Source organism: Salmo salar, chromosome ssa13, assembly GCF_905237065.1.
Source record: "Salmo salar chromosome ssa13, Ssal_v3.1, whole genome shotgun sequence".
In the NCBI taxonomy this organism is placed as follows: Eukaryota; Metazoa; Chordata; class Actinopteri; order Salmoniformes; family Salmonidae; genus Salmo; species Salmo salar.
In genome coordinates this window covers 65,131,150-65,150,697 of record NC_059454.1, presented here as the reverse complement: position 1 = coordinate 65,150,697, position 19,548 = coordinate 65,131,150, and the positions used below count along the sequence as shown (strand labels likewise).

The 19,548-nt window shown below is 43.3% G+C and overlaps 1 protein-coding gene across 1 annotated transcript; it reads left to right on the top strand.

Annotated features, from left to right (window-relative positions):
- Positions 1-12,403: 12,403 nt before the first annotated feature.
- LOC106567571 (H-2 class II histocompatibility antigen, A-Q alpha chain) lies at positions 12,404-18,528 on the top strand. The gene is made up of 4 exons (XM_014137043.2): positions 12,404-12,523; positions 15,335-15,610; positions 17,030-17,305; positions 18,160-18,528. Exons 1-4 carry the CDS (start codon positions 12,454-12,456, stop codon positions 18,297-18,299), a joined length of 762 nt encoding a protein of 253 aa, XP_013992518.1. The 5' UTR covers positions 12,404-12,453; the 3' UTR covers positions 18,300-18,528.
- Positions 18,529-19,548: the final 1,020 nt, after the last annotated feature.

The window sequence follows — 19,548 nt, the reverse complement described above, 5'->3', positions numbered from 1 at the left end:
CTTTCTTTTCTCTCCAAAACTCTTGAACGTGCCGTCCTTGGCCAGCTCTCCTGCTATCTCTCTCAGAATGACCTTCTTGATCCTAATCAGTCAGGTTTCAAGACTGGGCATTCAACTGAGACTGCTCTTCTCTGTGTCACGGAGGCTCTCCGCACTGCTAAAGCTAACTCTCTCTCCTCTGCTCTCATCCTTCTAGACCTATCTGCTGCCTTTGATACTGTGAACCATCAGATCCTCCTCTCCACCCTCTCCGAGTTGGGCATCTCCGGCGCAGCCCACGCTTGGATTGCGTCCTACCTGACAGGTCGTTCCTACCACGTGGCGTGGCGAGAATCTGTCTCCGCACCATGCGCTCTCACCACTGGTGTCCCCCAGGGCTCTGTTCTAGGCCCTCTCCTATTCTCGCTATACACCAAGTCACTTGGCTCTGTCATATCCTCACCTATCATTGCTATGCAGACGACACACAATTAATCTTCTCCTTTCCCCCTTCTGATAACCAGGCGGCGAATCGCATCTCTGCATGTCTGTCAGACATATCAGTGTGGATGACGGATCACCAGCTCAAGCTGAACCTCGGCAAGACGGAGCTGCTCTTCCTCCCGGGGAAGGACTGCCCGTTCCATGATCTCGCCATCACGGTTGACAACTCCCTTGTGTCCTCCTCCCAGAGTGCTAAGAACCTTGGCGTGATCCTGGACAACACGCTGTCGTTCTCCACTAACATCAAGGCGGTGACCCGATCCTGTAGGTTCATGCTCTACAACATTCGCAGAGTACGACCCTGCCTCACACAGGAAGCGGCGCAGGTCCTAATCCAGGCACTTGTCATCTCCCGTCTGGATTACTGCAACTCGCTGTTGGCTGGGCTCACTGCCTGTGCCATTAAACCCCTACAACTCATCCAGAACGCCGCAGCCCGTCTGGTGTTCAACCTTCCCAAGTTCTCTCACGTCACCCCGCTCCTCCGCTCTCTCCACTGGCTTCCAGTTGAAGCTCGCATCCGCTACAAGATCATGGTGATTGCCTACGGAGCTGTGAAGGGAACGGCACCTCCATAACTTCAGGCTCTGATCAGGCCCTACACCCAAACAAGGGCACTGCGTTCATCCACCTCTGGCCTGCTGGCCCCCCTACCTCTGAGGAAGCACAGTTCCCGCTCAGCCCAGTCAAAACTGTTCGCTGCTCTGGCACCCCAATGGTGGAACAAGCTCCCTCACGACGCCAGGACAGCGGAGTCAATCACCACCTTCCGGAGACACCTGAAACCCCACCTCTTTAAGGAATACCTAGGATAGGATAAAGTAATCCTTCTAACCCCCCCTTAAAAGATTTAGATGCACTATTGTAAAGTGGTTGTTCCACTGGATATCATAAGGTGAATGCACCATTTTGTAAGTCGCTCTGGATAAGAGCGTCTGGTAAATGACTTAAATGTAATGTAAATGTAATTATAGTTTCCAAATCTGCAGATACTTTTGTATGGTGCAATGTGTATGTCCAATATGAAAAAACTATTGGATTGAAGTTGATGGGCGATTTTCCAGATCCACCTAGGGCCGCCAAATGAGCAGTGACGTTCCTCTGGTTGTAAACTCTGTGGATCTGGAAAATAGAAGTGCTCCTGAGTAGAATGGACCAGCTTTTACTGCGACACAATGTACAGATAATTTTGTACGGTGCAATATGAACAATGAACAAAAATATAAACGCAACATGCAACAATTTCAAAGCTTTTACTGAGTTACAGTTCATATAAGGAAATCAGTCAATTTAAATAAATTCATTAGGCCCTAAACTATGGATTTCACATTACTGGAAATACAGATACACTATATATACAAAAGTATGTGGACAGCCCTTCAAATCAGTGGATATAGCCACACCCGTTGCTGACAGGTGTATACAATTGAGCAAACAGCCATTCAATCTCGATAGACAAACACTGGCAGTAGAATGGCCTTACTGAAGAGCTCAGTGACATTCAATGTGGCACTGTCACAGGAAGACACTTTTCCAACAAGTCAGTTCGTCAAATTTCTGCCCTGCTAGAGATGCCGTGGTCAAATATAATTGCTGTAATTGTGAAGAGGAAACATCTAGGAGCAACAACGGCTCAGCCACGTAGGCCACACAAGCTCACAGAACGGGGCCGCCAAGTGATGAAGCACGTAGCGCATAAAAATCGTCTGCACTAGGTGGCAACGCTCACTACCGACTTCCAAACTGCCTCTGGAAGCAACTTCAGCACAATAACTGTTCTTCGGGGATTCATGAAGTGGGTTTCCATGGCCAAGCAGCCGCACAGAATCCTTAGACCATCATGCGCAGAGCCAAGTGGCGGCTGGAGTGGTGTAAAGCTCGCCGCCAACACGTTACATGTTGCATTTATATTTTGGTTCAGTGTATGTCCAATATGAAAAACGGATTGGATTTAAGCCATTAGGCTACTATTTAAGTGTCACGACTTCCGCCGAAGTTGGTTCCTCTCCTTGTTCGGGCGGCGTTCGGCGGTCGGCGTCGCCAGTCTTCTAGCCAACATCGATCCACTTTTAATTTTCCATTTGTTTTGTCTTGTCTTCCCACACACCTGGTTTCAATTCCATCGTTACATGTCTGTTGCCCCCATGTCCTTGTCCGGAATTGTTTATTGTAAGTGCTTGTGCACGTTATGTCTGGTGTGCGATGGGGTTTGTACCCATTTATTGATTGTTCTGTTTTCCAGTGGTTTTTATTATTAAACTGCACCGTTGTAAACACAGTTTTTGCTCTCCTTCATTTTTTAAAAATAAAATACTTTCCTAAAACAGTAATTGTCCACGTCACGGTTCAGCTGTCAGAGATTTGAGCACTAAATGTGTCAGGGCATTGCAAGGCCTATAGGCTTAGGTGTCCACTGTATGATATCAATATTTGTATAAATGTATACATAGCCTATATAAAGGAAGAGAAGCTTAGGGCTAGACCCAGAGAGAAAGACAGAGAAAGAGAGAGATATGTCGGTGGCATGGTACGACACCAACATGTATTTCTTTATGTCAGATGGCTACTGCTTCTTCTACACAGATATAGACGTACAGAAGGAGGGTCATTTGTACATTTTTGATCCAAATATTTTGTATAAAGCTAAGCATTATATTGTTAGATTATAGGAGTAACTCTGGTAGGCCTGAAACATTCTTCCTCACCTCAAGTTCAACTGTCGTAGTCAGTTGGACAGCCGGGACACACTGCCTTCATATCATAGGCCTGCAGTAGCTTAAGCTTAATAATAGCCACACCATACCAAACCTTCACAAACGTTTCTAAACTTTATTAGGATAATATCAAAAGTAAGTCAAGCCATAGTTTATAGGGATAATATGACCAGAATAGCAAATGTAAACCAGGGAAATAGCACACTATCCTCCCCTGTGCCCCCCCCCCCAAAAAAAACACACAACCCCCCCAAAGCAAAAACAAAAGTTTGACAACCCTCCCTTATTTTGGACGACCCATCACCCCAGTAAATGTTTATACATTTGTGTTTACATCATTAAGCCTCTATGTCTGTGTTATGAATGACCAAAGGCGTCTGACTTTATAGTAAGTACAGCGCCATATGATATAAGGCATTTATGTACAGTATGTGTTATAAATAACCAAAAGGGTCTGACTTTAAATTAAGTACAGCGTCATGCGAGTCTTTATGGATACATTATGAATGACCGAAGGTGTCTCACTTCAAACTAAGTATTATCAAAATCAAATCAAATCAAATTTTATTGATCACATACACATGGATATCAGATGTTATTGCGAGTGTAGCGAAATGCTTGGGCTTCTAGTTCCAACAGTGCAGAAATATCTAACATGTAATCTAACAATTTCACAACAACTACCTAATACACACAAATCTAAGTAAAGGAATGGAATACATAAAAAATTATTTCACCTTTATTTAACTAGACAATAAGAATATATACATATAAATATTGTCACGTCCTGACTATAGAGAGCTCTTATTTTCTATGGTAGAGTAGGTCAGGGCGTGACTGGGCGGGTTTTTCTAGTTTATTTTTTCTACGTTGGTTTTTGTATGATTCCTAATTAGAGGCAGCTGGTCATCGTTGTCTCTCATTGGGGATCATATTTAAGTAGTTGTTTTTCCCACCTGTGTTTGTGGGAGATTATTTTGAGTTAGTGCATGTTGCACCTCTGTCGTCACGGTTTGTGATTTGTTTATAGTTTATTGTTCGTTTGGCTAAGTTTCACAATATAATAAAGATGTGGAACGATACTCACGCTGTGCCTTGGTCCGTTTCTACAAACGATTGTGACAAATATATGGATGAGCAATGACAGAGCGGCATAGGCAAGATGCAATAGATGGTATAAAATATAGTATATACCGTGGCAGATGGTAGGGAGAGGTGAGGGGAGTGGTTATTAAAGGGAGATATCGTGCAGCCCGCTGGCTCCACACCCGAGCCTAATATGGACTTCCTGCCCCAACGAGGCGAGGCTGTTGTTCGTTAAGCCAAGGAGTGCTTGGTGATAAAGGAGGAAGCAGCCTGTACAAAGGGGAGGAGTAAGGAGAGAACAAAGTGCGTTATGAAGAGTGGGAGAAGAGAGAACAATATCTGTGTGATTACCCATTGTGACGTGGACTGTCAGATTACGCCCCTTGTGTACCGAACCGGATTGGCTGAGAACCCGAGTGTGAGGATTACCCCTGGAGAACGGAACAAACAACGAGAACGGCTTGCGGACTGTGAAGCATTTGCTGAATTCCCCCCTTCTTCTCCCAGTGTACCTAAATCCCTAATAAACTCCCAATTTGCATTCTAGTTGTGCTACTGGTGCATGTTTTGTTATTGAACTTGGTGATGTGGAAACCCCACACCCTTGAGCCTTCTACAATACATATGAGATGAGTGATGCAAGATATGTAAACATTACTAAGTGGCATTATTAAAGTGACTAGTGATCCATTTATTAAATTGGCCAATGATTTTAAGTCTGTATGTAGGCAGCAGCCTCTGCGTTAGTGATGGCTGTTTAACAGTCTGATGGCCTTGAGATAGAAGTTGTTTTTCAGTGTCTCGATCCCAGCTTTGATACACCTGCACTGACCTCTCCTTCTGGATGGTAGTGGGTGAACAGGCAGTGGCTCGGATGGTTGTCCTTGATGATCTTTAAGGCCTTCCTGTGACATCGGGTGCTGTAGGTGTCCTGGAGGGCAGGTAGTTTGCCCCCGGTGATGCGTTGTGCAGACCACACCACCCTCTTGCGGTTGTGGGCATTGCAGTTACCGTACCAGGCGGTGATACAGCACGACAGGATGCTCTCAATTGTGCATCTGTAAAAGTTTGAGGGTTTTAGGTGACAAGCCAAATTTCTTCAGCCTCCTGAGGTTGAAGAGGCGCTGTTGCACCTTCTTCACAACACTGTCTGTGTGGGTTGACCATTTCAGTTTGTCCGGGATGTGTACGCCGAGGAACTTAACACTTTCCACCTTCTACACTGCTGTCCTGTCTGTTGATAGAGGGGTGCTTCCTCTGCTGTTTCCTGAAGTCCACGATCACCTCCTTTGTTTTGTTGACGTTGAGTGAGAGGTTGTTTTCCTGACACCACACTCCGAGTGCCCTCACATCCTCTCGTCGTTGTTGGTAATCAAGCTCACTACTGTTGTGTTGTCTGCAAACTTGATGATTGAGTTGGAGGCGTGCATGGCCACGCAGTCATGGCTGAACAGGGAGTACAGGAAGGGGCTGAGCATGCACCCTTGTGGGACCCCAGTGTTGAGGATCAGCGAAGTGGAGGTGTTGTTTCCTACCTTCATCACCTGGGGGCGGCCAGTCAGGAAGTCCAGGACCCAATTGGAGGGTGGGGTTGAGACCCAGGGCCTCAAGCTTAATGATGAGCTTGGAGGGTACTATGGTATTGAATGCTGAGCTATAGTCAATGAATAGCATTCTTACTCTTGTCCAGATGGGATAGGGCAGTGTGATGGTGATTGCATAATCTGTGGACCTATTGGGGTGGTAAGCAAATTGAAGTGGGTCTAGGGTGACAGGTAAGGTGGAGGTGATATGATCCTTGCCTAGTTTCTCAAAGCACTTCATGATGACAGAAGTGAGTGCTACGGGGCAATAGTCATTAAGTTCAGTTACCTTTGCCTTCTTGGGTGCAGGAAAAATGGTGGCCATCTTGAAGCATGTGGGGATAGCAGACTGGGAGAGGGTGAGATTGAATATGTCCGTAAACACACCAGCTAGCTGGTCTGTGCATGCTCTGAGGACGCGGCTAGGGATGCCGTCTGGGCCGGCAGCCTTGTGAGGGTTAATACATTTAAATGTCTTACTCATGTCAGACACGGAGAAGGAGAGCTCACAGTCCTTGGTAGCGGGCTGTGTCGGTGGCACTGTATTATCCTCAAAGCAGGCAAAGAAGGTGTGTAGTTTGTCTGGAAGCAAGACGTCGGTGGCCGTGACGTGGCTGGTTTTCTTTTTGTAGTCCGTGATTGTCTGTAGACCCTGCCACATACGTCTCGTGTCTGAGGAGATATTCCCTTGGGAGATAATACGGTTGGCATTTGATTGTGGGGAATTCTAGGTCAGGTGAACAAAAATACTTGAGTTCCTGTATGTTGTTACAATTATTCCATGAGATCTTCCCGGAGAGATGTTTATTCCTGTTGGCGGGACGCACAAAGAATCCAGGTGGCTGTACCAACTCCAACAGAATATCCCGAGAGAGCCATGTTTCCGTGAAACAGAGTATGTTACAATCCCTGATGTCTCTCTGGAAAGCAACCCTTGCCCTAATTTCGTCTACCTTGTTATCTAGAGACTGGACATTAGCGAGTAATATATTTGGAAGCGGTGGGTGGTGTGCGCGCATCCGAAGTCTGACCAGAAGACTGCTCCATCTGCCTCTTCTCTGGCGCCGTTGTTTTGGGTCAGCCTCTGGAAACAGTTCAAATGCCCTGGGTGGTTCGGACAAAAGATCCGCTTCGGGAAAGTCGTATTCCTGGTCGTAGTGCTGGTAAGTTGACGTCCCTCTGATATCCAATAGTTCTTCCCGGCTGTATATAATAACACTTAAGATTTTCTGGGCTAACAATGTAAGAAATAATACATAAAAAAACAAAATACAGCAAGGACTAGAAGCGAGGCAGCCCTCTCTGTCTGTCAGACACTAAAAAGTGTCAATAAATAAGTTATTAACATTTTGCTGATTTATGAAGGTTCTCTCATGAACCAAAGGTTGCTGTTGGGTGTGAGAGTTATTTGAATAGGTTGATGAACCTGAAAAGCTTGTGTGTGTCAGAACTAAGATGGTTTGGAGTAGTCCAATCTGAGACCAGGTCTTCCTCTTCTGTTCCCATGCTGGAGACCACGGCTTGATTAAAACCTGTTACAATGGTGCCAACATTTTGTGGCTGATCTTTCAGCAGGAGAGTGGTGAATGTGTCAAAAACCTAATGGGCCAACACTACATGGTATGGCTTGTTTTTGTTGTGTGTGTATTTGTTGCCTGTTTTATATGTTATTTTGGCATTAATGCGTGTCTCATATCAGTTTGTAAACAATGTAAAAAAGCAAAAAACAAACATTGAGTTAATAAAGCTGCATACAAACATGGTCTCTTTTTGGCTTTCTTGAGTAAGGCAGCTCCAAAACGCAGGTGTTTCAGCCTAGCTCAGTGCTTTCTGTGGTGGTGGGGCAGCCAGTGGAAAATACAGCGCGTAGGGGTTGGTAATGTTCTCTATTTGCGCTGTGATTGGCTCAGTGTTCTGTCATTCATGGGGACACTACATCACCGCAAAATCTACGGGTAGTGCTTGAAAATTCAAGCCCCTTAAGTGCTGCCATAGTTACATTAGAAGTGCCCATCCAAGAAGGCTCAAGGTCATTGTCCACAGATAAAATATCAAATGACATGATATGTACCGTAGCTTTGACTGGACTGATCGTGTCAACATCATACTTTCAAAATCTTAGCTAGTAAGCTAGCAGTCAACATCATGAATCAAGTTGACAATCTACTGGCAAATCATTTTCAATCCTTGTCATATGAAGAGAAATTATGAAGAGAAATCATAGATAAAATGTATCGGTGCTCATCGGCCATTGGACATAAACATTACACAACAAGTTAGAAATCGCAAATTCAACAATGAGTGGTTTGGAAGGAATCAGTGGCTAACTGCAAGCATTGCAAAGCAATCACTAGCTTGCTATTCAGTGGAGTGGGTGTGTGGTCCAAGTCTGGTTTTAAGGGTCTCTTTTCCAAGCTTTAAAGGATAAACACTCATAATTGGCCATTATGTCAATCCAGCATGACTTCTGCCGCATTCGAAACAACTGGAAACTCGGAACTGACGAATCTCAGAATTCAGTGAGTTCAAGACAGTGGTCCCAAAATTCTGAATCAAATGGCTAAATTATACATATTATGACCATCTTAAAACAATGCCTTATGTTTGCTTAGTAGTTATTGCGATGTAAGTGCTTAGACCTACAATGGTCAAAACTGAAAAATAGGCCACACAGGAACATTTAATGTCATCTTGGTAAGCCACTCCAGTATAGATTTGGCCTTGTGTTTTAAGATTGACCTGCTGAAAGGGAATTCATATCCCAGTGTCTGTTGGAAAGCAGACTGATCCAGGTTTTCCTCTAGGATTTTGCCTGTGCTTAGTTGGATTCCATTTATTTTTATCCCAAAAAACTGCCTAGTCCTTGCCGATGACAAGCATACATATAACATGATGCAGCCACCACCATGCTTGAAAATCTGAATATTCTTTACAGTTTTACTTCAGTGACTTATTGGAAATTGATGTTTTGTGTTGGATTTCCCCCATGTTTTGTATTCAGGACAAAAAGTTAATTCCTTTGCTTAAAGCACATCAGAAGACTATAAACAACTTCTCTGACAGAAAACGGCCTATGTGACATCGATATTAGTTTTTGTCATAAAGTCAGTGTTGTCCAAAACTGAGTTTTTCAAGTCAGTTCGTCATGACTTACTTGAAGGTTGGGTTTTGATTTAGACTATGCTCACTTGCCAACTAACACGGGATACACAGCTGGGGTGTGTGCGCTTTTTCCAATCCTACCACATAACACACAAACAGCAGACAGTTGCCCAACAGTGCAGCGGATCAGACTTTTTTTTAACATAAGACAACACATCACGCAATTTTTACTTGCGAAATACTGGACCAAACATGTTAGCTAGATGTAAAATTGATGTAAAACTAAAACCTCCTCTGCAAAAATGAAAAAATGTATTACAGATTTTTGGAGTCATCTTATTTTGAGGAAGAGATACTGGCTTTGTTCCTATGGTGTCTCATGGGGGACAAACATTACATCAATAACTGCCACATCGAAATCCTGACACCCACTATTATTGAACACAGAATGAGTCCATGCAACTTATGTGATTTGTTAAGCACATTTTTACTCCTGAACTTATTGTCACGTCCTGACCAGTAAAAGGGGTTGTTTGTGCGTCAGCGTCAGCCTAGTCCAGTACGTCCTGTTCCTGCTCCTCGCACTAGCCCTGAGGTGCGTGTCTCTAGTTTGGCGCCTCCAAAGCCAGCCAAACTGGCCTTTAGTGTGCCTGCCCAGTCCAGTACGTCCTGTTCCTTTTCCTCGCACTAGCCCTGAGGTGTGTGTCTCTAGTTTGGCGCATCCAAAGCCAGCCCCACGCACCAGGCCTTCAGTGCGCAGTCCCCGTCCAGAGCTTCCGGCGACAGTTCCCCGTCCAGAGCTTCTGGCGACAGTTCCCCGTCCAGAGCTTCCGGCGACAGTTCCCCGTCCAGAGCTTCCGGTGACAGTTCCCCGTCCAGTGCTTCCGGTGACGTCCTACAGTCCGGAACCGACAGAGACGGCTTACAGTCCGGCGCAGCCAGAGTCGCCCGCCAGTCCGGCGCAGCCAGAGTCGCCCGTTGCGAGGGTCCCCAGTCCGGGGTCGGTGGCGAGGGACCTCGCTCTAGAGGCGCCACTAAAGTGGAGTGAGCCAGTGGTGGAGCGGGGTCTGCGTCCCGCTCCTGAGCCACCTCCGTAGGGGGGAGGTTTGGGAAGGGGGGGTGTTGCACAAGAACCGTCGGTGACGGTGGCCACCCTCCCTTCCCTCCCTTTAGTTTGGGATTATTTTTGTTTTGGGGGTTTATTTTTGTGTTTTTTTTTGTTTGAGGTGCATCCGGCGTCTGCACCTTTGGAGGGGGGGGTACTGTCACGCCCTGACCAGTAAAAGGGGTTGGGGGTTGTTTGTTATTGTAGTTTGGTCAGGGCGTGGCAGGGGGTGTTTGTTTAGTGTGTTTCGTTTTTTGGGGGGCAATGTTCTATGTTAGTCTATTTCTATGTCTGTGTCTATTTAGTCTATTTCTATGCTTAGTTTATTGGGTTGACCTTCAATTGGAGGCATCTGTTCCTCGTTGCCTCTAATTGAAGGTCCTATTTAATAGGGGTGTTTTTTCATTGGGATTTGTGGGTAGTTGTTCCTTGTATAGTCAGAGCACCTTACAGGACTGTTTTTCGTCGTTATTTTGTTCAAGTGTTTTGTTTCTTTTCTGAAATAAAAGATGTTTCACATCCCCGCTGCAGTTTGGTCCGATCCTTACGACGAACATGACACTTATTTAGGCTTGCCATAACAAAGGGTTTAAATACTTGACTCAAGACATTTCTCCTTCTAATTTAAAAATTAATTTGTTAACATTTCTCAAAACAAAATTACATTTTTGCTTTATGGTGTATTCTGTGTAGATCAGTGACACAAATACTTAATTTAATTCATAACATTCAGGCTGTATCAATTTTGGGGGAAAAAGTTAAAGGTGAAATGTGAATACTTTCTGAATGTGCTGTATATGGTTCTTATCATGACACAAGGCGAGACCCAGATGCAGACACAGGAGGCAGATGGTTGGAGTCTTACAATGTTTATTAACCCAAAAAGGGGTAGGCAAGAGAATGGTCGTGTACAGGCAAAAGGTCAAAACCAGTTCAGAGTCCAATAGGTACCGAGGGGCAGGCAGATTCAAGGTCAGAGCAGGCAGGATGATCAGGCAGGTTGGTAAGTAGTTCAGAGTCAGGCAGTGGTCAAAACCTGGAAGACTAGCAAAAGAGAATAGAAAAGGGGTACGTGGGAAAAAACACGCTGGTTGACTTGACTAAACATACAAGACGAACTGGCACAGAGAGACAGGAAACACAGGGATAAATACACTGAGGAAAATAAGCGACACCTGGAGGGGGTGGATAAAATCACAGGGACAGGTGAAACAGATCAGGGCGTCACAGTTCTAGCAGTTCTAATTTGATGTAGGCCCAACCAATGGTTGTTTGGAGCTGAGCTAGGCCTACTCTTATTTTCAGGCCATCACATTCTTTGTCAACACGACTTGTTTTATCACATTCAGAACTAGCTGAAGTGTTTCAGGGCTTTAGTGAACCACGAGACGAACATCCGTTTCAGAGCAATGGAAATGTGTAATCATACAATAAAAAACACTCATTGAATTGTGATGGACATTTTATGGTGTGTATGTAATTGTATGTTTAGCACAATGCTGCTCTTGTAATAACCTGTCTTGGTTGGGTTCAAGCGAGTGACTGGTTGAGTGCACAGAGGAAACCACACTTTCATTCATAAGCAATTTGGCAGTACGTGTAATGGCTGTCGTCTGAAGTTGAAGGAGTGGACCAAAGCGCAGCGTGGTAAGTGTTCATATTTTATTTACTATGAAACACACGAACAAAAGAAACAAAAAGCCAAACAGTTCCGTCAGGTACAGAATCACTAAACAGAAAAACAACTGCCCACAAACACAGGTGGGAAAAGGCTGCCTAAGTATGATTCCCAATCAGAGACAATGATAGACAGCTGGCTCTGATTAGGAACCATACTCGGCCAAAACAAAGAAATACATCACATAGAATGCCCACCCCACACCCTCACATAACAAAATAGAGAAATAAAACGGCTCTCTCAGGTCAGGGCGTGACAGTACGCCCAGAACATTGCTCTGCAAACTAGAAGGAGTGATACACTATGTCAGTTTCAAGGTAAGAAGCCTTCATGTGGTATCAGTCAGTCACATACAGAAACCATCTATGCTTATAACTTGTTTGTGTAGCAGAATAATATAACTGAATGGGAACATCCTCTTCAGAGTTTTCATCAAGCTTGTATTGAGTTTGTGAACCTCTCCTTGCGTTAATAAAGATTGCTTCATTTACTTTGAGTTTGAGTCCTTAGTGGTGAATTTCCACGACAGTATTTAATAACTTGGCCTGGGTGTATACGTTTGGTGTGTGGTCACGTAAGAATGAAAGGAATTTCCATATTGGCTGCATAGCAGAAACAACACATTTGTAGTTTCCTCCTTTTCAGAGCTTCCCATCAGAGACTGAAAGAGTTAGATTCTGCAGCACTCCCTCAAACACACAGATGAGCTTCGAGATGAACTACTCTGTGATTATACTGATTCTCACTGGAGCCGTTTGCACTTCTGCAGAAAGTAAGAGTTTGATTTATGTTTTATACTGTACTAGTGTAAATGCCTTTGTTCATGTTTGATATACACTACCTGTCAAAAGTTTTAGAACACGTACTCATTCAAGGGTTTTTCTTTATTTTTACTATTTTCTACATTGTAGAATAATAGTGAAGACATCAAAACTCTGAAATAACACATATGGAATCATGTAGTAACCAAAAAAAGTGTTAAACAAATCAAAATAAATGTTATATTCAAATAGCCACCCTTTGCCTTGATGACAGCTTTGCACAATCTTGGCATTCTCTCAACCAGCTTCATAAGGTTGTCACCTGGAATGCATTTCAATTAACAAGTGTTTCTTCTTAAAAGTTAATTTGTGGAATTTCTTTCCATCTTAATGCATTTGAGCCAATCAGTTGTGTATTATGGCAAGAACAGCTCAAATAAGCAAAGAGAAACGACAGTCCATCATTACTTTAAGACATGAAGGTCAGTCAATACTGGACATTTCAAGAACTTGGAAAGTTTCTTCAAGTGAAGTCGCAAAAACCATCAAGTGCTATGATAAAACTTGCTCTCATGAGGACCGCCACAGGAATGGAAGCCCCAGAGCTACCTCTGCTGCAGAGGATAAGTTCATTAGAGTTAACAGCATCAGAAATTGCAGCCCAAATAAACACTTCACAGAGTTCAAGTTTTATTTTACCTTTATTTAACTAGGCAAGTCAGTTAAGAACAAATTATTATTTTCAATGATGGCCTAGGAACAGTGGGTTAACTGCCTTGTTCAGGGGCAGTACAACAGATTTTTACCATGTCAGCTCAGAGATTTGATCTTGAAACCTTGCGGCTGCAAGATCTAACCACTAGACTACCTGCGCCCCGGATATATCTCAATATCAACTGTTCAGAGGAGACTGTGTGAATCAGGCCTTCATGGTCAAATTGCTGCAAAGAAACCACTTCTAAAGTACACCAATAAGAAGAAGAGACTTTCTTAAGCCAAGAAACATGAGCAATGGACATTAGACTGGTGGAAATTTGTCCTTTGGTCTGGAGTCTAAATTGGAGATTTTTGGTTCCAACCGCCGTGTCTTTGTGAGACGCAGTGTGGGTGAACGGATGATCTCCGCATGTGTATTTCCCACCGTTGTAACGGTTCCGTAACGATAGACGCTGGGAGATGAGAAGCAAGTACAGGGTGTGGATTTAATAATAAATAGACTTGAAACAAAACAATAACAGTGTCTGGACAGAAAAACACAACAACATTAATGCTGACTCCGGAATGAAAGTGACAGATATAGCGGAGGTAAATCCAGGTGAGTCCGATAATTAAGCGCAGGTGCGCGTAACGATGGTGGCAGGTGTGTGTAATGATGAGTGAACTGATGACCTCGAGCACCCCCCCCCCGGCCCCACTAGGGGCACCACCTGGCGTCCTACCCGGGCGAGCCTGACGGGCTGGCCGAGGCGTGGGAGCCTGATGAGCCAGCTGAAGTATCCCCGATTGCGTTGGTAGCGGCACCTGGACCCGACATCACCCCCCAAAAAATTATAATAAAAATAAAAAAACATCCCTGATGCCTCCAATTGTGGAGTCTGCATTCTGTAACAGTTCCGTATTGACAGACGCTGGGAGACGAGATGCAAATACAGGGTGTGGATTTAATAATAAATAGGCATGAAACAAAACAAGAAAAGCGTCTGGACAGGAGAAACATAACATCAATGCTGACTCGGGAATGAAACTGAGGAGATGACAGATATAGGGGAGGTAAATGACGTGATGGTGTCCAGGTGAGTCACAAAATTAAGTGCAGGTGCGCATAACGACGGTGGTATGTGTGCGTAATGATGAGTGAACTGATGACCTCGAGCACTGGAGAGGGGGAGCGGGTGCAGGCGTGACAACCGTAAAGCATGGAGGAGGAGGTGTTATGGCGTGGGGGTGCATTGCTGGTGACACTGTCTGGGATTTATTTATAATTCAAGGCACACTTAACAAGCATGGCCAACACAGCATTCTGCAGCGATACGCCATCCCATCTGGTTTGGGCTTAGTGGGACTATCCTTTGTTTTTCAACGACCCAACACATCAAATCAAATTAAATTGTATTGGTCACATACACATGGTTAGCAGATGTTAATGCAAGTGTAGCAAAATGCTTGTGCTTCTAGTTCCGACAGTGCAGTAATATCTAACAAGTAATCTAACAATTCCACAACAACTACCTAATACACACCAATCTAAGTAAAGGGATGGAATAAGAATATGACATATATATGGATGAGCGAACACACCTCAAGGCTGTGTAAGGGCTATTTTACCAAGAAGGAGAGTGATGAAGTGCTGCATCAGATGACCTGGCCTCCACTATCCCCTGACCTCAACCAAATTGAGATGGTTTGGGACGAGTCGGACTGCAGAGTGAATGAAAAGCAGCCAACAAATACTCAGCAAATGTGGGACCTCCTTCAAGACTGTTGGAAAAGTATTTCAGGTGAAGCTGGTTGAGAGAATGCCAAGAGTGTGCAAAGCTTTCATTAAGGCAAAGGGTAGCTATTTGAAGAATCTTAAATATAAAATATATTTTGATTTGTTTAACACTTTTTTGGATACTACATCATTCAATATGTGTTATTTCATAGTGTTGATGTCTTCACTATTATTCTACAATGTAGAAAATAGTAAAACAAATTGAAAAACCTTTGAATGAGTATGTGTTCCAAAACTTTTCACCGGTAGTGTAGATATTACCATCCTGGAAAAATTATATAAACCCCAGTTGATTAATTTGAAGTAATGTGCTTTCCCTCCATTTCAGTTCATCATGAAATTCACTTTATCTTCGGATGCTTTGAGTCAAGTGATCCTGCGGTGGGACTTGAGATTGATGGAGATGAAGTCTTCTATGGTGACTTCAATAAAAACAGTAATACATGTCTAATAGCAGATGTAGTGTTTACATTACCTAAATTCATATCTATTACACCAGAGGATAAAGAAAGGGCTTGTGAATATGCTACCATTAGCAGAGTTTGGTGCAAAGACTGCATCGCATGGGGCAAACAGTCTGAACCGAAAATACCAAAAATCAAAGGTAAGTGAAGATTGATGGGAATGTCTCACATAAACTGATAAATAATCAGTGATTCAACATGATTAGTGCGTCTCCAAAATCAATCTTTGTCAGAGTGGTCTGTCGAGCGGAGTTACCGTAAATTCCGGACTATAAGCCGCAACTTTTTTCCCACGCTTTGAACCTCGCGGCTTAAACAATGACGCGGCTAATATATGGATTTTTCCCGCTTTCCATTTTTTTCTCTCTCAAAAAAACACATTCTGTGACGTGCTCAGTTTTGCATGAAGCTTTCATTAGACCAATGAAATTGCCGAACGGGTTAAGGTCAAACAACTTTTTTGTTTACTGTTTAGATTATATCGAGCGCTCTCAAGCTCTCAAACTTCCCATCATTCTGATTACGGTAGTCATTTTGTCACCCTCATCATGGCAAAGACACGGAGAAATGCATATGATGCAGCTTTCAAGTTGAAGGCGATTGATCTGGCTGTTGCAAAAGGAAATAGAGCTGCTGCACGGGAGCTTGGTCTTAATGAGTCGATGATAAGACGTTGGAAACAGCAGCGTGAGGAATTGACTCAGTGCAAAAAGACAACTAAAGCTTACTGCTCTTTTTTTTTTTTTTACAAGCCGTGTTTCGTTAAAGCCTGTGTAAAGTTCATTTGTTTCAATGTACCGGTAGGCACCTGCGGCTTATAGACATGTGCGGCTTATTTATGTTCAAAAAAATAAATTTAAAAAATTCAGTGGGTGCGGCTTATATTCAGGTGCGCTTAATAGTCCGGAAATTACGGTAATGTCATATAATATCCATGCCAGTCTCTCTTGGCTAAGGGTTGAGGAGAGACTGACTGGATCACTTCTTCTTTTTATAAGAGACATTAATGAGTTGAAAATCCCAAACTTACACACAGCCCTGACACACACTTACCCCACCACACATGCCACCAGGGGTCTTTTCACAGTCCCTAAATCCAGAACAAATTCAAGAAAGCATACAGTTCCATCTCATTTTGCTCAAATGAACAGCAAACCTGGTTTAAAAAAAACAGATAAAGCATCACCTCACAGCACAACGCCTCTCCCCTATTTCATATAGATAGTTTGTGTGTACATTAGGTGTTGATATGTAGGCTACGTGTGCCTTTTTTAAATGGATGTAGTTCTGTCCTTGATCTGTTCTTGTCTATTAATGTTCTTTATTATGTCATGTTTCATGTTTTGTGTGGACCCAAGGAAGAGTAGATGCTGCTTTTGCAACAGCTAATGGGGATCCTAATAAAATACCAAATACCAAATATGCTATCTTTTGAGTAGGTCTATGTACAGTATCTGCCTTAATCCCAAATGAATGGGACGATAGGCACTGACATTCCGAAAGTCTGACAAACTTCAATTTTTGAGTGAATACAGTTTCAGGCTTTTGTTGCCCTCTAGATGCCCCTGAGAGCACCATCTACCCCAGGGATGAGGTGGAACTGGGGGTGGAGAACACCCTCATCTGCTTTGTGAATGATTTCTTTCCCCCGCCTGTCAAAGTTTACTGGACCAAGAATGAAATGGAGGTGACTGAGGGATTGTCTCTCAGTCGTTACTATCCTAATAAAGATGGAACGTTCCACCAGTTCTCCAGCCTGAGTTTCACCCCACAAAAGGAAGACGTCTACATCTGCGCTGTGGCGCACACGGCTCTGAAGGAGCCCAAAACCAGGGGTGAGAGAGGACATAATATTTTTGTACATGGTTCTATACTGAACAAAAAATATAAACGCAACATGCAACAATTTCAACGAGTTACAGTTCATATAAGGAAATTAGTCAATTGAAATAAATTTATTAGGCCCTAATCTATGGATTTCACATGACTGGGAAGGCAGCGCAGATGAGTCCGGGTGGCTGGTCTTAGATAATCCCGCCAGGGAAGAAGCCGGATGTTGAGGTCCTGGGTTGGCGTGGTTACATGTGATCTGCAGTTGTGAGACCGGTTGGACATATACCAAATTCTCTAAAATTACGTTGGAGTTGGCTTATGGCAGAGAAATGAACATTAAATTCTCTGGCAACAGCTCTGGTGGACATTCTTGCAGTCAGCATGCCAACTGCATGTTCCCTCAGAACTTGAGACATCTATGGCATTGTGTTGTGTGACAAAACTGCACATTTTAGAGTGGCTTTTTATTGTCCCCAGCACAAGGTGCACCTGTGTAATGATCATGCTGTTTAATCAGCTTCTTGATATGCCACACCAGTCAGGTGGATGGATTATCTTGGCAAAGCGAAATGCTCACTAATAGGGATTTAATGAAATTTGTGGACAAAAGTTGAGAGAAATAATGTTTTGTGTATATGGAAAATGTCTGGGGTCTTTTATTTCAGCTCATGAAACATGGGACCAACACATTACATGTTGCGTTTATATTTTTGTTCAGTATATTTACTTTAATATTAAACCTTAAGAAGGAACTCAAACAACTCTGAAATTGAGACCTGAAACAAACCATTTCAAGGCAGTGTGTGATGAGTGGTTGTGTATTGTGCTGATTCTGGTGACACATCTTGTCTTCCAGAATATAAGGTCAGTGGGTCCAGTGCTGGTCCTGGTCCTGCTGTATTCTGTGGAGTGGGCCTCACTCTTGGGCTGCTGGGGGTGGCTACTGGAATATTCTTAATCTACAAAGGAAAGAGAGCCACTGAGTCTCAGGAATAAAGATGGGAAGTGAGGCACTGGACTAGAGAGATCTAGCCATTACGATTTAAGCCATTAAGTGTCATAATCATCACATTACATTCTGCGCAATATTGGTAAATCACAGTCAACAATGTACGCCATTACTCTCTGTTGATTTCTGTCTATTTGAAAAAGTGTAGAAGGTGAGTTGTATTTTTTAGAAGAAGTATTTTTTTTTACAATAAAAAATAAATAAATTGGGAGATATTGTAAGGTTCTGCTTTTCTTTTCTTAGTCAACCTTGTGTTCTTTTTCTTTGTGTTCTGCAACGTAGCCCTGTCTTTCATTTTTGTTCATTGATTTCTCCTGTGTTCAATTCTCACCTGGTCTCATCAGCTCCCTATTGAGTTCAGTTCTTTCTGTTTGTATGGTTGTGAGGTATTGTTTGTTTTTGACTGCCTAGCTGTGTTTGACCATTGCCTGCCTGTGACCACGATTCCTGCCTTCTGTGAAGGCTTAATAACCTCTTTGGGCTAGGTGGGACACTAGCGCCCCACCTCGACAACATCCTGTGAAATTGCACAGCGCGAAATTCAAAATACAAAAATCGTAATATTAAACATTCATGAAAATACAAGTGTCTTACATCGTTTATAAGCTTAACTTCTTGTTAATCCAACCGCGTTGTCATATTTCAAAAAGGCTTTACTGCGAAAGCATACAATGCGATTATCTCAGGACAGCGCCCCGCATACACCAGCATTAAAAAAAAATTCCAAACAAGCAGAGGCGTCACAAAAATCAGAAATAGCGATAAAATAAATCTCTTACCAGTCACGTCCTGACCATTGTGTGCTCTTATTTTCTATGGTAGAGTAGGTCAGGGTGTGACTGGGGGGTTTATTCTAGTTTAATTGTTCTATGTTGTTTGGGTCTAGTTTTTGGTTTTCTATGTTGGGTTTTTTGGACGATCCCCAATTAGAGGCAGCTGGTCATCGTTGTCTCTAATTGGGGATCATATTTAAGTAGTTGTTTTTCCCACCTTTGTTTTGTGGGAGATTATTTTGAGTTAGTAAATGTAGCACCTCTTCGTCACGGTTTGTTGTTTTGTTTATGGTTTATTGTATGTCTTGCATAGTTTCACATTATAATAAAATATGTGGAACGATATTCACGCTGCGCCTTGGTCCGTTCCTACACACAAACGTGACATTATCTTTGAAGATCTTCCTCCGTTTGCAATCCCAATGGTCCCAGCTATACAAAAAATGGTCGTTTTGTTCGATAA